The 17,306-nt window shown below is 37.5% G+C and overlaps 2 protein-coding genes across 2 annotated transcripts in view; both read left to right on the top strand.

The window, feature by feature from the left end:
- Positions 1–7,610, top strand: part of LOC107661209 (phospholipase D2-like) — a 33,334-nt gene extending 25,724 nt beyond the window's left edge. The window contains exons 19-25 of the mRNA XM_016450701.1: positions 2,031–2,119; positions 2,227–2,340; positions 2,443–2,492; positions 2,730–2,864; positions 3,629–3,782; positions 6,652–6,769; positions 7,166–7,610. Of these exons, the coding sequence (XP_016306187.1) occupies positions 2,031–2,119; positions 2,227–2,340; positions 2,443–2,492; positions 2,730–2,864; positions 3,629–3,782; positions 6,652–6,769; positions 7,166–7,390 (885 nt within the window). The 3' untranslated portion in view covers positions 7,391–7,610. The remainder of the gene's footprint in view (positions 1–2,030; positions 2,120–2,226; positions 2,341–2,442; positions 2,493–2,729; positions 2,865–3,628; positions 3,783–6,651; positions 6,770–7,165) is intronic.
- Positions 7,611–12,064: 4,454 nt separating this feature from the next.
- Positions 12,065–17,306, top strand: part of LOC107661210 (misshapen-like kinase 1) — a 48,407-nt gene continuing 43,165 nt past the window's right edge. Inside the window, 1 exon segment of the mRNA XM_016450703.1 lies at positions 12,065–13,327. Coding sequence (XP_016306189.1) covers positions 13,271–13,327 — 57 coding nt within the window. The 5' untranslated portion in view covers positions 12,065–13,270.

The following is a 17,306-nucleotide window of genomic DNA, read 5'->3' as shown; positions in this document are numbered from 1 at the left end:
GTGCATCAGTCTTCTGCTGTCCAATCCTTGTACCTCCTGCAGAATTTCAGTCTTCCTTGACGTTTTTCTTGGAGAGAAGTGGCTTCTTTGCTGCCCTTCTTGACACCAGGCCGTTGTCCAAAAGTCTTGGCCTCACTGTGCGTGCAGATGCTCTCACACCAACCTGCTGCCATTCCTGAGCAAGCTCTGCACTGCTGGTGACACGATTCCGTAGCTGACTCCTCAGGAGGAGACGGTCTGGCGCTTGCTGGACACTCTGGGACGTCCTGAAGACTTCTTCGCTGCAGTCGAACCTCTCTCCTTGAAGTTCTTGATGATCTGGTAAATGGTTCTTTCAGGTGCAATATTCTTTGTAGCAATTTCCTTGCATATGAGGACATTTTTGATGCAAAGCGATGATGGCTGCACGTGTTTCTTTGGAGGTAAGCATTGCTAACAAGAACACAATGATTGGAAGTGCTTCTTCCCTCCTTTTATAGCAATCAGTCTGCTCTTACAATCTATTTAGTATGATAGTGATTTCACCTGACTAGTACTCATTCACACTTTCAAATGTGCTGCTGATATGATTAGTCAATTAATGTTAGCTGGTCATTTTATGTCAGGATCAAAAAACAGTGAAATTTGTTTTTTTGTGAAAAGTTCATTTTTTGACAAAAATTATTAAATATGCATCTAATCACTCTACACAATAATCTAGAAACAATGTGAATGAACACCACAACAGCATTAGAAGCAAACTTTGCAAAACACAAAATTTATGTCACTGCCAAAACTTTTGGCCACGACTGTACACAAAGTCTCAGTGTTGTGGAGTTGTTTGCAGTGTTCTCTCCCACTAGGATCATGTGATTCTACTGCATTCAGCTGGCAGCACACAATAGCCCTCTGCTCTTGTCTCATGCTCAGGAACAGGGTCCTAATGCGAGTCAGCTAAACTAGGAAGAATGTAACAGATGCACTTAAACTACATTCAGAGGAAATGTTTGTTCTTACAGCCATTACAATAAAAACAACAAAATGAAACATTAAATGTTGAAACCTTTATGGTTGAGAATTTAAAAGCTTTACATTCATCAACAAACACTGATAATATCCAGATAGACTATTCTATGCATGCTTATGATGGAACCCATTGTATGTGTGTGTGTATGTGTATGTTAGACCAGTTTAAGTGTTTATGTAGTATGTTAGACTAGTTTTAAGTGTTTATGTAGTTAATAAAGTCTTACTTGTATCACACTTGACGTTGTTCATTGTTTGCTCATAACTGGAGTCACTTAATCATGCCGATTTATGCTACAAGCTATGTGTAAAGTTGAACAGTAAGAAAGTTATTTCCTTTAACCAGGAAATTAACGTTCTTAGAATTGACAGACAGTTGACCCTGAGAGGTCAGCTAAATATCTACAGCGGATCTAAATATTTATAATGAATTATAACTAGTTATGATTAATTATTCATATTTCCCCATGAGCTGATTTGCTACACATGTATGACACACTATCTTTTGTGGAACACAAAAAATGTTGAAAAATTTCTCAGTATTTTTTGTCCATACAATGTAAGGCACTGGCCACCAAAAACGGTTTGGTTACCAATATTCTTCAACATGTCTTCTGTGTTCCACAGAAGAGAGACAGTCAAACAGGTTTGGGACAACATGAGGGTGAGTAAATGATGATAGAATTTTCATTTTTTCGGCGAACTATCCCTTTGAGAAACTCATTATTTTCAAGAATTTGAACTCTTAAGAACAGTCTTTAAAAAATAAAAAAATACTTTTCGTAATATCTTTTTATAAAATAGAAACTTTTTTTCTTAGACGAATAATCAAAATAATATGAATTGTATTCATATAAAATAAAGCTCTTGGTCGTTGACTATAGAACATTTAGTGAAGTAAATTACTGGAAATAGTGTGAATAATGGACAAGATCATGCAATAGATCTTGCAACGAACCATTTCATAGTTCACAAATAAGTGAGACCAATTAAATGAACCCCTCTCTGTCCCTCCTCTTTTTCAGAATCAGTTCTTCATCAGCTGCTCAGATCAGAGGAATGTACTCAACACCATTGGAGACGCTATTGTCAAACGGATCCTACGGGCTCACAGGTGTGTCACCTCTTTAAAAATAATACAAGTGTAGTGAAATAAAATGTACTCTGCAGTGTCTTTGTGTTTTCTAGCTTCAAGTGTAAGCTTTATTTGAATTGTTATAGTGAGGGGAAGAAGTACAGGGTGTTTGTCGTAATTCCCCTACTGCCCGGCTTTGAGGGTGACATCAGCCAGGGCGGAGGAAATGCCATTCAAGCTATACTGCACTTCACCTACAGGTACACACACACCAGCCCAGCCAAACTTCCACACTAATACACACACTCTCACATCCCAAAATACTTGTTCATGTTTTCTAACAGAACTTTTTCTGTGTGTAGAACAATTAATCGAGGAGAACACTCCATTCTCTCAAGATTAAAGGAGCAAAGTAAGTATCTGACAGAAACATATCGACCTGTCTGTAATTCTGCCACTCTGGTACATTTTTTGGATCCTGTCTCGTTCTCCATCTGTCACTTTTACTTCTGTCTTATAAATGATTCTAAATGATTTAGTTTATCTGTTGTTGTTTTTTCAGCCATGCATTATAACATTCTACCCATTAACCAATCACACAGATGGTTTGCCGTTTATTGTTATAATGACTGTCTCATCTCCCCATCAGTGCAGGATGAATGGACACAGTATATTTCTCTGTGTGGTCTGCGCAAACACTCTCAGCTCGGCCAGTCCCCTGTTACAGAGCTCATCTACGTCCACAGCAAAGCCCTCATCGCTGACGACCGTTGCTACATCATAGGTGAGACGTTTGCCTTCAGATTAATACAGATTAATTTACTGGGTCTGTGACCCAGTAAAAACCTTTTTGTTATTTTTATGTACATTACCGATTGAATGTTACCAATACGATTTTTTTTAAATAAAGTAATATTTTTATTTAGTAAGGATGCATTAAATTGATCCAAAGTGACGGTAAAGACAATTATAATGTTACAAAAGATTTCTATTTCAAATAAATGCTGCTCTTTCGAAATTTCTATTCATCACAGAATATTCCACAAAAAATATTAAGCACCAGAACTGTTTTCAACATTGATAATAATAAGTGTTTCTTGAGCATCAAATCAGAATATATTAGATTGATTTTAAATAGAATGATTCGGATGATTTTAGAATATCAGAATGATTTTAAAATTTTCACATAGAAAATAGTTGTTAAATCATAATAATATTTCATATATTGCCATTTTACTGGATTTATGATCAAATGCAGCCTTAGCGAGCATAAGAGACTTTCTTTCAACAACATTAAAAACTTTGAACAGTAATGTACCCCCAAAAATAACTAAAATAATTTCTGTTTTATAGGTTTAACAAAGAAAAATCTAAATAAGTACCATCGGGGTATTGTTGCCCAGGGTTAAGATTTGGGAATCACTGACCCAAGATATTTACTATTTGCATGATGAAGATGAGCTCCAAAAACCACCTACTGGTGATTATTGGAAGTGTCGTTCAAATCAAACATTCTGCAAAATGTCCTTCCTCTCCTGTTGTTATCAGGGTCAGCCAACATCAATGACAGGAGCATGCTGGGCAGTCGTGACAGTGAGCTGGCAGTGCTGGTGGAGGATGAGGAAAGAGTTCCCTCCGTCATGAACGGAGAGGAGTACCAGGCTGGACCACTAGCACTTGCCTTACGAAAGGAGTGCTTCAGGTGTGTATACTTGTGTCCATGGCAGCTACAGAGATGCACCAGAGTATGCATTCAAAGTTGTCAAGCTTTCTGTGAAGGCATCATAAGAGTCACAACCAACACCTTAAACAAATAGTGTTAAAGGGGGGGTACAATGCTGTTTCATGCATTCAGAGTTGTTTACACTACTGTTAAAGTTGGATTCTCATGCTAAACATGGTCAAAGTTTAAAAAAACGATTTGGACGTATAACAGAGTATTTCTGTGCCAAATACACACTTCCGGGTTTCTTACAAGTTTCGGAAAGTTTTTTTCGATTGTGGCTCTTCATGACGTAATGAAGGGTGGAACTCCTTATATGGGCATTTCTCCCGGAAGAGCGTGCCCGCGCACACATCGACCAGAGCGAGAGCAAGAGCGCGCCCATCAACGCGCTTCATTCGACAGCGCTACACGGGACTCGCTCGGGAAGAATGTCTCTAAAGAAGTGTGTTTTTGGTTGTAAGGGAAATATAACCTTGTTCTGCTTCCCGAAGAATCCAGCATTACGTAAACAGCGGATGCAGTTTGTTTTCCGGGGCAGCAACGGAGTTTTGCAAGTGTGTTTGTTGACAAACGTTTTATAAACAAGGCCCAGTTCGACGCTGAATTTGCACATCGTTTGATACTGAAAGATGGAGCTGTCCCAGCTATAAAAGACCCTGGTCATGATTCAGAACTGCAGATGGTAAGTGAAACTGCATCAAATGTCTGTGTTTTGTTGACAGTCGGCACTCAAGTGATCGTCACTCTTTCGCTCCGCCCACGGCGCGCCTCCAGGAGCTCGGCTGTTTTCGGAGAGAATCATAAAGCTGTATCTTTTTTTATAAATATGATAAAACTAAAGAATTTTTGGAGATATGAAGGATGCAGTACTACTCTATAGGTAATTAAGATTAATATGAGATTGGGTGAAGTTGTGTGTGTTAGGTCCCCTTTAATTAAACACACTTAGGAAATGCATCAGAATTTCTACGATCATTGAAAACCTGGAAATATGAGGGAATTTTTAAGTAAGCCTAGAAAAGTCATGGAAATTTCCATAGTGAATGAAAATTTCTTTGGACATGCTTTGCATAGAGGCTCAGAAATCTGGATCCTCCAGCATTTCAGCACTGACTCCACAGCACCACGGCATGAGTTTTCAGTCTGAATCCAATGTGATGAGATAACAAGGCTGTGTACCAAAAAATAATGGCAAGAAAACAAATCATTCTGTTGAGCTTGCAAACTGCATGCAGGAACAAATATAGTTCAACCAGTGTACACTACAGTTCAGAAGTTTGGGAAATGTTTTAAGAAATGCTCACCAAAGGCTGCATTACTTGATTTAAATATACAGTAAAAAAGTTAGATTGTAATTTTTTTTTAATAACGATTTTCTATTTTAATATAATTTAAAATGTAACTTATTCATCTGACAATGCTGAGAATTAAAATATTGTTGTGGAATTTTTTTTCAGGATACTTCGATAAATAGAAAGTTCAAAAGAACAACATTTATTTGAAATACAAATCTTTTGTAACATTATCAATATTTTTACGGTCACTTTTGATACAGTTAATAACCCCAAAATTTTGTATAGTAGTATAGTTTGATTTGCAACAAATGACTCAACTAGTTATCAACTAGTTCTCTCAATTAATTGTTCAAGACAAAAAATAATGTGAATCAGTATGATGTAAGACTTTTCAGCCTGTAAGGCACAAATATCCGGAAGATTAATGAATGTGACGATTTAAAGCATTTAATTTATGACATTTGTTATGATATGCTATACAGTTGATTGGACATGAGTGCCAGAGAGAAGTAGTTAATATTCATAGCCAGTCACTGTGGCTCTTTTTTTGCATTTCTCCAGTTTTCACAAAATGCCTTTAACATAGCCTTCATCTATGTGTATAACGTGAGAGTGGTTGTGTAGCTGTAGCTATGATAGATCTGTGTTTGTGCAGTGAAGCACCTCAGCTTCCCATTTTGTCCAACTTCTCCCCTGTCTGTGTAGGAGTGTGTGAGTGAAAGAGAGAGGTGTGCAATTTGTGTTGGCACGCTGCGTTCCATACTGCCAGCTACCAGAACATCTCTTGGTTGCCAAGGGAAACAGTGAGATGCTTCTAATGATGCGTGTGTCTGCAGCACCTTTCACTGCTGGCCTTGGGATGTGACCTCAAGTGATTGTGTTAATGTCCGTCTCTGGGTCCTGTGATTTGATTGAATTATTCCACTCTAATCTCCTCGTGTTAGTTTTCACAACTCACACCTTTTTGGCTTTATGAGACTTTCTACAGAAAGCGCCCCCCAAGGGTGCACTGTAGCAGTCTAAATTAGTTTAACGCATTTTTGATATATATATATTTTTTATGTTATCTTGGTCCTGATGTATGAAGTAAAATGTTATTAAATTGGCTCTCGATATGATATGGTTAAAGTTTGAAATAAGATGGAGACAGTGGAAACCACCTCGATTTTAAGTGAACTCTTTTGGTGAGAATGCTGTTTTGGAAGAGCTGTTGTCCATTCATCTTGAATTGCAGAAATGTTGTAATAAACTGAATCCCAGAACTAAATGGCTCACAAACAGTCTGACCAATGAGGGGGGAGACTTTGCTCACATGTGATATTTATCAACATGCTTTGGTCCCTTTTGAAGTGTTGCTATGTGAAAGTGAACCAAACCACACAGAAAATGCAACATTGTAATAGTTTAACCAAGCAAGGTCTGAAAATGCTTTAAATATTGTCTCGGACAATGAAGAGTCAAAAATGCTGAGAACCACTTCTCTAAATACTTTGTTAAACTGAACTGTACCTGTCTAAATTGTAAATTCATCCTTTACCTCTTTTCCTCAGCGTACTTCTCGGAGCAAAATCTGACCCGAATCTGAACATTGATGATCCAATCAGTGATCATTTCTTCAATGATGTTTGGAACAAAATCGCCCAAACAAATGCCATCATTTATGAGAAGGTGAGGGACAGGACCTGTGTTCTGGATTTTCCCCACACCCTCTCTATGCCATTTTATGTACTTGATGTCTTTAACTAAAGGTTTTCATTTAAAGTCACTGTACAGGATTTGAACTGATACAAATGCACTGAATGCAGGACTAAACTACGGCCAAACCTGCAGTTACTGTAATTTGCAGGTTTTGCAGTAGTCCTGCAGTAAAGCCTTCAGACAATAGCACTTCTGTGCTGTCATTACCCATATATTTACACTCCCAACTCTAATACTAGAGATCCCAATGGGTGCACATACTAGTTATGAATATCCGAAATCTTTTTGCTTTAAAATAAATGATGTAATACATTTTGTAATATCAGGCCAGTGTTTATACTGCATTATCTTTTCTTATTACTAAAGGTCTTCCGATGTCTTCCGCTGGACTGCATCCGCAACTTGCGTGAGCTTCAAGAACATGTGAATGCTCAAAACCTCGGTCTTACTGACCCGGAGAAAGCCAAAGAAGAACTACAGGCCATCAAGGGCATCTTGGTCCATTTCCCGTTGCACTTCCTGTGCGAGGAGTACCTTCTCCCGCCACTTAAAAGCAAAGAAGGAATGGTTCCTATGGAAGTGTGGACGTAAGAGGGAAGAGTGTCAAATATTTTGAAGTGTGCCAGTGAAACTGAAGACTTCAGAGTTTAAAATATCACACATCTACTAAGTTGGAAGCTACAGTGGTTAACTGCCACATTTTTGTCCATTTTGGTTTGGACTTAAGTAATACTAGTAAGTTAATGATTAGGTCTGAACACTAACCCATATTAGTGTGGAACGGGTTCTCAACTCTGGCCCTCGAGGTCCACTTTCCTGCAGAGTTTAGGTCCAAACCTGATCAAACTCACCTGCCTGGAGCTTTCTAATCATCCTGAAGACCTTGATTAGTTAGTTTGTTCAAGTGTGTTTGATTAGGGTTGGAGCTAAACTCTGCAGGAAAGTGGACCTCGAGCACCAGAGTTGAGAACCCCAGGTGTAGAAAAACAAAATGATCTTGTATGAGAAGATAAACGTGTTTATACTAGGAAAATCACACAGTGTTTTTGCTAATTATATGAAGATGCAAAGAAATGGCAACAATGTTCTCCCCAAAAGCCCATTACGGCCATGAATGTCATGATCCGAGTAATTAAGATGGCCGAGGATGTAAAGTGCTGCATGTCAAACGAGGAAAGGAGCAAATAAGGCAAAAGAGAGAGTATTTTTGATGACCGAGGAACAGAACGTACATTTATTGTTGTGAATGTGTGTGGGTGGATGGCGCTGCTTTACCTTCTTTCCCCTCTCTCTTTATTTCTTTCTTGTGTGCACTACACCTCCCAATGCAGTGGCAGCAAATCTGTCAGAACATTTGTGGTTGTTATGGTGACGGGTATAAAGAGCTGACTTGGTCTTGGCTGCTGAGAGAGAGATAGAATGAAAGAAAGAGAGGAACAGATCGAGAAGCACGAAATAATAGACAAACCGTAAAAACATGGATAACGGTGGGGGGTGGTATGCTGGGGTACTTGGTCAGAGAAATTATGTAATGTTTTTTTGAAACAGGTAGAGGGGGTAGTGTTACGGAGCAGGGATCAGGTGGGGCTTCAAACATGGTGAGATATTCAGGGGGAGTCTCAGCTCAACATTTAGCAATCCCCCCCACCCCCAATCTCCATGGCAACCAGGAGAAATTATTGTTATGTAATAATGTCAGCAGCCCAGAAGATTCCACTTTCGGTTTTTTGGAGGGGGTGTTGACACAAGTAGAGAGCACACTGGAGGCCAGATAAGAAATGCTAATTTTGTCAGTGCCCCACTTTGTACACGATCACTAATCTGCCTATGTAATGCTGTAGAATGTTATAGATGACGTTGCCTGCACTTGAAGACAATGTTTTAGGGGTTTGACCACGGGAGACACAATTATTAATATACTGTAACATTCCAATCACATCAAGCAATCACCTTTATGAACTAACAATTATGCCTTTTTAAATCTCTATACCTGTTCAGACATATTAACATATCTGCTTTTGCACATTTTTATACTTTTCAAGTACATACAATTAGGCCTGTCACGATAACAACTTTTTGTTGTGTGATATATTGCCCCAGAAATAATTGCGATAAGCGATATTATTGTCATTTTAAAGTCCATTTTATGCCACTGAATATATATTCATAACGTAACAGCATAATAATGCAAGAAGGCCTACACATTTCCAAATGACAACAAACTTAATTTTTAAGAATATTTAGATCATGGAAATTAAGTATCAAAATATTAGATACCTTAAAAAACCTGAATAAATAGTAAATAAACATTTTCTAACAAAAAGTGCAAAGTAGAAAAAAAGAAAAATGCACAAAGAACTTGTATGGAGATTTTTCCATCTACAGATTTTTTTCCTGACCTTCTTTTCTCTGTAAATTAAGGGTGCACACTATTGCTGAAAAATACAATCACTACTCAGCAGTCAGATGTCCGTATGCACAAAGACACAGATCCTTAAACAAGATCATATCTGCAGATGAAACTTTGTTTGTAGAAGCATTTTTTAAATTTGAACTAGCACCTCATGACTACACCACGTTATGTACGAGAAGCTGCAAAAGACACAGACGCAAGTGGAACGTACAAAACGTGGTGGCATTAATTTTTAAGAAAATATAATGGGTGATATATTGCGTCACCAAAAATGATTGAAGTCATGTACATATATTGTGCGATAAGTCGATATATTGATTATTGCGACAGGCCTACATACAATTGCTTTTATTTAGAAAGCAAACAGAACTCATTAACTAATACTTAAATGAATCTTGTCTAACACTGTTTTCACAGCTTTTGGACATCTGGTATAGGCCTTACCTAGGGTAGATGCCAAATTGAATTTTCTTCAGATGAAAACGATGCTGTGAACAGCATGCACTCTGTAAAGGTCCTAGATCACGTTATTTTCAAAACTCACGATTTATTAAAAAAAATGTTTTGTTTGTTTGAAAGATTTTTTTGTCAGCTGAACAAATTGCATGTTGTTAAACAGGACAATCAATTGAACACACTGTACTTCTACCCTCACAGCCTCATTTTCATTCCTGTCAAAAATTAAATATGGTGCTACCCTGACTAAGGTTTATACGTGATTTGTGGGGTTTTTTCTAGATGTACGACATGTATTTTTGGATTAATGACTATAAATGACATATCACAGTTGTTTGTAAACCATTGAGCAATCAATTAATTTTTCCTCCATCTGTTCTCCATATGAATAAATATACTTGAATTCATTTACTTCAGGGGCTTGTACCATGGATGGTAGCTGAACAAACTCAGGGTTACAGGATTAGTTTTGAGTTGACGAAACCAAATCAATCCAATCTGGCTTTGTTGGTACCATGACACTGATCATCAACTTTCTCTGTCATCTCAGGCTTTCATCCTGAGTTCATGAAGCGTGTGCACATGAAAGTGTGACACATGAGAAGTTTATAAATCTATGTAATGTCCCCATTTAGATAGCTAAGTAAACGTGTGTGTGTGTGTGTGGTTTTGCCTACTTTATTGTGAGCACTAAATAATCCCACAAAACATTGTGAGGACTATAGTCCTCAGCAACGTTAAATTATTTATACAGCACTTTTCTTAAACTCAAGGTCACTTTACAGAGCGAACAACACAAAAATGTGAACACAAGGCAACTCAGAAACAGAATATAAATGAAGTGAAACAAAATGTAGAGGGAGACTATTATAGAAACCAAGTAAATTCAAAGAAAAACAATAAGACAAATCAGTACTCATAATGAAAACTGCTTAAAGGGATAGTTAAGGGAGGGATTATTTTAAAATGAAAATTCAGTCATTTACTCACCCTCATGTCATTCCAAACACTGTTAACTAAACCAGTTTTGCTGATTGATGACTTCCATAATATGGAACACACACAGACTCATGTCTTAAAATATCTTATTTTGTGTTCTACAGTAGAAAGAGAGTAGTGTACAGCAGGGCCGTGCACAGACCTTTTGAGGGCATGTGCTGAAACTGAAAAAGGGCATCTTAATGATAAGCGGAGAGTATAGAATACTACATTCAAAAATGAGCTAGCTAGCAAATATGCATATTAACATCGTAAACATTAACCATGCTGTGAGTGTGACCATATATAATATGATTAAATGTTAATAAATTAAGTGTATCAGCAGATAACCATCATAAATCAAAGAATTTTCTTAGAAATATATTTTACCTAGCTGACGAGGAACACTCAGTCGCTTTGTGTCAAACTCAAATGCAGTTATGGCCGGGTTTTTGACCAACGAATGTGTGTGCAAATGTGCAATTTGTCCATCATTAAAACGGCAGCATCACATTACGTTTTGATCAACAGGTTACAAAGTTTGTTGTAGCTATATGGGCGCTCAGTTTTTCCTGTTGTAAAATACGTTTGGCCAAAATGTCATTTTATAAAAGATGAAATGCTACTGTATGCACAGGCTATTTAAGTGTAGGCTATTGGCTATGACTAATTTAGATGGCAAATGCCCTCTCTCCGCAGGTCCGGTCTCAGACCTCAAATGCATAAAACATGAGCCTTTATACAGTAGACATACTAGTGTTTCTTGCGTAAAGACAACGCTGTACTTATACAAACAAGAAGATATTTATTTACCCTTGCAAGACGTTCAGCTGCTCTGCTGTGGAACTTCAGTTCACTGCACTCAGTCAGTCAAGACAGGGGGTGGAGTTATGAGGTTTGACTGACAGTTTGAGCGGATCCAACAAGATTTAGTCACAAACTCTTTTTAATACCTTTCATTCGCTAAATATATTTGTAAAACAGACAGACAGACGTAAAGGGTGACCAATAGCACTGATTTATTGAAGAAGAAGAAAAAAAAAAAAAGGGCACTTCGGAGCGTAAGGACAAAAAAGGGCATGTGCTCTGCACAAGTTGAGCCCTACCTGTGCACGTGCCTGGTGTACAGTAATGAGGTGAGTAAATGATGATGGAATGTTCTTTTTTTTGGGGTGAAATATCCCTTTAATAAACATACTAAATTATGTCTTAATAAATTAGTGCTAAAGTGTGAGGGTTAGGTAAGCTGAATGGTAAGGGTTTACTATAAGAGGTCAACATACTATAAAAACAATAGAAGTCAACTTAAAAGTCTCCAAAATGATAGAAAACAACGTGTGATTGTATGCTGCAAGGTTTTACACCGGTACCACCCGTCTCCATTGCAACTAGCTAGTTCAGGTAGTTTGTCCCTGTTGTAACACCGTAGCACTTCAACACTCCAGCAAGACGGGAATGAGAAGTGCAGGGGAGGGAGGAAAAAAAAACTAAGTGGCTGGAAAACAGTGTTGTGTTTTCTTGCAGACGTCACAGCCCGACCACAGACAGCAGAAGTAGGAATAGGATCATACCAAGACAAGGACAGAGAAGTTCAGAATGAAACACATCAAAATATACAACATTACAGCAAAAGGACAAAGTTGATTCCCGAGGCGACTCGTTAGGGAATATCTGAATAATAATAAATATTATGTATGCATCGTGACCAGTCACTGCCATAAAGGGTCCGGGCTGAAAACAAGGGACTGTTTATGGTTTTACGTTCTTCTCCCTCTCTTTCTCTCCAACAAATCGGCGGAGGTTTTGCGCACAACCGGGAGGCGCCGCTGACTGACGGCAGGAGGAATGAAAGTTTGCCAGGCGGGCGGAATATTATTCGACGTAAACACGTATTGTTTTTGACACCAGGACTGCATATTTCAATCCTATACACACCGTAGAGACTTTAAAAACTGGACATTAACTAAGCCGAGCAGCGAGGTCGAAATCAACACAGAAATCCTGTTTAAGGCGTGTGCGTGGGTTGCGCCGTAACATGACGGCTGTGGCAGATTGACGCGGATATCACGAGCGCCGCTGTTTAGGAGCTCGGCTTCTGATTTATCACGAAGTTCTGCCTCTTTATTTGCATATTTTGTGATTTATACGGCTCGTGTATATATTAATCTACTGCTTTTGACTGAGGTAGGCTTGGCTTAATTTACGCAGTGCTGCCAAAATGAGTGTAGAGACGGAGCGCAGTGTGGCAGATCTGATTCAAGCTCATGTAAATGTTGCCATGCAATCTTCAGGATTATAGGCTCAATCTCAACCTTTATCATCGATTAATGCTCGCTAGGCATTTCGCGGTCGTCTCCGGCTAACAATCACCCGAAGAACCGGATCGCTTGGTCTTAAAGAACCTTTTGTTCTCCGGTAAAGAAGAAACAAACATTTTATGGTCAGAAATCCTGCAGCTGTTGTCGGTTAAACGGGTCGCGGCGGAGACGAGCCAGATGTTTCTCCGGGAACCTCACAAGTTTTTCTGAACTGTCCCTTGAAATAAACATTGTGATAAAATAATAGCGCAGTCGTAGCTGCACTTTTGGAGTACCTATTTTGAATCTGCTAAAAAACTTGTAAAAATGTCAGAAAACGCACCTACTCGGAGTCTGGATGACATCGACCTGGCCGCCCTGCGGGTGAGTGAGCGTGTCTGCGTGTGTGTCCACCTGCCTGCACCTGCCACAGGCCTTCACACCCAAACAAATCCATTACAGTATGATCAGTGCCATCATTATGGGCTACGAGGGACAATATCAACACATCAAATAGTTTTTAATAATAATCTTAAAGGTTTTTTTAGCTCACAAATGATTATTTTCTGCAAGCAGGCGAGTCTTGGGCCTGTATCATGTAATCTAATAATCCAGGCCTGGAGTGTTTATGCATTTCTGTATGTGTGTATGTAAGTATAGGTTTCTCTCTCTCACTCGCACACGGACAGTTGTGGTTTGGGAGGGCCTACCTTGCAAATAAGTGTTGACACTGAATAAACTTGCTTAGTAATCTTAGAGTAGCTCGCTTGTTATATGGGGAATACCCTGCAAAATATTAGTTTAGCTTTCCATATAGGCCATCACTATTTGTGTTTACATATAATGCAAATGTGACAGAATGATTCAGTGGGCTGTGATTTTTTTTTATGGCTTTTATTTTATTTATTTTAAAAAAGCTCAACATTCCCTGCAGACCAGATGCTGGAAAGTCTTGGTAAATGGATAAAAATTGTACAGCAACGACTGAGTCCGTTTTGGGAAGGGAGAAAATGAGTTGCCCAGTTAGTATGCAGAAGTGGGCAGATTATCATCTTGACATTAATCCAGACTACATAGCAAGATGATAATCCTTTACCAAAGTCTGTTTTAGCAGGAAACTAGCCTAGTATATTTTAGCAAAACAATTAATTTCTTACCTAATACACTACCGTACAAAAAAAAAAAGAAAAGTTATTACAAATTAAAATAATGTTTTTGTTGAAACGATGATATTTTTTTTTTTGCAGGATTCTGTGATCAATATAGAATGTTCAAAAAGAACAGAATTTATTTCAAATAGAAATCTTTGTAAAATTATACATCTTTTCCTGTCACATTGGATCAGTTTAATGCGTCTTGTCTGAATTAAAAGTATAATTTTTTTCTTTAAAAATTCTTTCTCAAAACCTTTGAACAGTAGTGTGTGTATGTATATATGTGTGTGTGTGTGTGTGTGTGTGTGTATATATATATATATATATATATATATATATATATATAAACCTCAGAATAGATAGCATATGTTTTATACCAGAATGGGTAGTTAATGTGCGAGCAGAAGGCTAATCTAGTCATCTAGTTTAGTGGTATGTTAGCAGGTGACTAATTACGCTCACTAATTAGGTGAGTTACTGCATATAGAAAAGGTAACTTAACTGCCATTCACAAAGGTCCAAAACATTCACTAAATGTCCGTTTTGATATTTGTGAGTTATACTTAGTTTTATATTTACAGTTTTCATTTTAATTTTAGTTTAATTTTTTAGTAATTTTGTTATGTGGTTTTATTTTTAATCTTTTTTTTTTAAACATTGCTATTTAGGTTTAAATTATTTTTATTTATCTTTTAGTTTTAACTCAGTTTTAATTTTATTTATTTCTAGTTAGTAGTTCAACTTAAACTTATGGCAGTTACCTGTCATTTAGCCTCAATCGAAATATCATAAGTCAGTCTTCCTGTGAAACGACAGATTTCCTTCTGGTGACGTATGCCAGACTTCTCCAGTCATTTAGTTAGTTGCCAAGGCAACATTTCTAATTTTAAAATTTAAGTTTTTCATCTAATATTAATATTTATTTTAATATTTCCAGATTTATTTCAATGAACAAAAACATTTTTAATAGTTGGTTATGAATGTGGTTGTTTACGCTGGTTGTTTATGAATACCGAGGTATGCATCATTCCTAAACAAGAGCCTTGTGGACTGGAAGTGAACAGTAGAGGACTCAATCCATCCCTCTTTTGACACTTAAGCACTTACGTATGTTAGTGGATTTGTGAATAAGCCATATATGTTAGAGCTCTGGCCGTAACTCTCCTTCTCTCTTGTGTTTTGGTACAGTGAGTTCCTGGGCACAGCTTTCCAGGGTGTGATGTGTCTGATTTTGCCCCTAGAGAGAGAGATGGAGCACGATGATTCACTTGAGCTCATTGTTTGATAGCTGTCCTATATAACACCCACATACTGTGTCTCATAGACGCACATTTAGGGGGGCATTTAGACTATCACAAGAGGTCTGCCTTACATGTGGCCCTCAAGCTCTCCAGTTCACCTGTGGTCATCTCAGTTTCACTTCTTGTAACGATCACTTTTAAATAACATTAGACTTGCCAGAGCATCAAACTTGGCATCGAAGCAGGTGAAATTATTTAGTGCCTGGATTTTGTGAATTCATATTTAAATGTGTCCATTACATAATCATAACAGCAGCCGTTTGATGGTTGGGTTGCTTATGTAAAGGAGACATAAATGCTAATAACATCATAACAGAAACCAAAATATTAAATAGTAATGATCTAAGCTATTGGCTAAACACCAACTAATGAATATGCATGACTCGAAAAATCTGACAAATTTAACAGAAGCTTGTCATTGGCTGATCAAAATAAAACCAGCTGTCGAATAAACCAGCTGAAGTACACATGTGCATAAAGCCAGAGGTTTGCTGTACACTGGGAAGGAGCAAATATTTATTCATGTTTATTGGTACTATCTGCATTCATGAGGTTGCAGGTTAATGATGTATCTTGATCTAGTAATGCTTAAATATTGATAACCGTAGACTGGATCTGATGGGCATTGGCTTCATCCCTAGTCGGATAGCTGCATGCTGTTCAGAATATTTTCCAACTTTATGTTGGTTTATGAGGGTGTTTATGTAGCATATACTAAGTTGTCTAGCTGGGTTGACTTAGCTGCACATCCATGAAGGAACTAATACAGTTGCATAATCCAAAAAAAGAAAAAAAATTCACAATAAAAAAAAAACAAGAGTCATCATGATAGATGCTTTTTTTATCATAAATGACTTGATTGTAATGTTGTCCTGTGCAACATATGGTAATAATATAATAATGTATATGAATCTATTCCTGTGCTTTGAAATCAGTAATCTTTCAAATTAATTCAGATTAAGAGAATGATCTTGTCATACAAACATATATCAGTGAACAAGATTTATATGAGGTCACCTTGCCAAACATGCCAGTCACTTCACTGATTTGCAGTTACAGTTTGTATTCAAATGGGTTTTGTAGACCAATTAGCTCATTATCCTTTATGATAACATCATTTCTCTGTTAGCGTGGCTTTTTTATTTTTAAATTTGATTTGATGTTTTTGTATGTTTCAGATGGGGTTTTCGGTTAACATTAGCATATATTGGCATATATTTTCCATTGGGATGTTAGTTTATGTTCAGTCCTGTCACTCATCACTTTCACAAAAATACACTGAATCATATAAGAGTTATCTTGTATTTTTAATATTAAATTCAGTCGTTTTACGATCTTTGAAAAGCCAGAGGCAACCTTTTCAGCAAACTTCCTTCCCTCTGTCTTTCCTTTCTCAATTTGTCCTCCTTTATTCTCCAGGGGAAAGCTTTATTATCTGTTTATCATTTTATTCATTAGCTCATTTATTCTTTTCTCTGCTTATGTGTCATCTCTCTTTCCCTCTTTCTCTGAGACAGATGCTCTCTAGAGAATAGACTAATTTCGTTTGATGATCTTTGTAAAATCGGTTTGAATATTATAAGGGCACTAGAATATATATGTTGGATATGTTATTATTATTTTGTTATAAACTATCTTGGTTTTTTTTATCCCGTTTGTGTTTGTTCTCATTTCCATTCGTCCTCTTACTGATGGTTCACATAAGAGCATGTTGCTCACTTACAGCTCGCCACTCCAGATCTCTTTGAGAGAGAAAGAGAGGAAGACATAAAAAGAGAGATGAAGAGAGTGAGAGAGAAAAAGATTGCAGTTATTGTAGTCAGATGAGAGTGAGATGATCGTGGTGTGTATGTGGTGTCTGGTGTGTGTGTGTGAGCGCTAGGAAGAACGTTAGCCTTGTCCACCCAG

Source organism: Sinocyclocheilus anshuiensis, unplaced genomic scaffold, assembly GCF_001515605.1.
Source record: "Sinocyclocheilus anshuiensis isolate Anshui unplaced genomic scaffold, SAMN03320099.WGS_v1.1 scaffold1365, whole genome shotgun sequence".
Taxonomy (NCBI): domain Eukaryota; kingdom Metazoa; phylum Chordata; class Actinopteri; order Cypriniformes; family Cyprinidae; genus Sinocyclocheilus; species Sinocyclocheilus anshuiensis.
The sequence above is the reverse complement of the archived record's forward strand: the minus strand, read 5'-3'. Positions and strand labels throughout refer to the sequence as shown.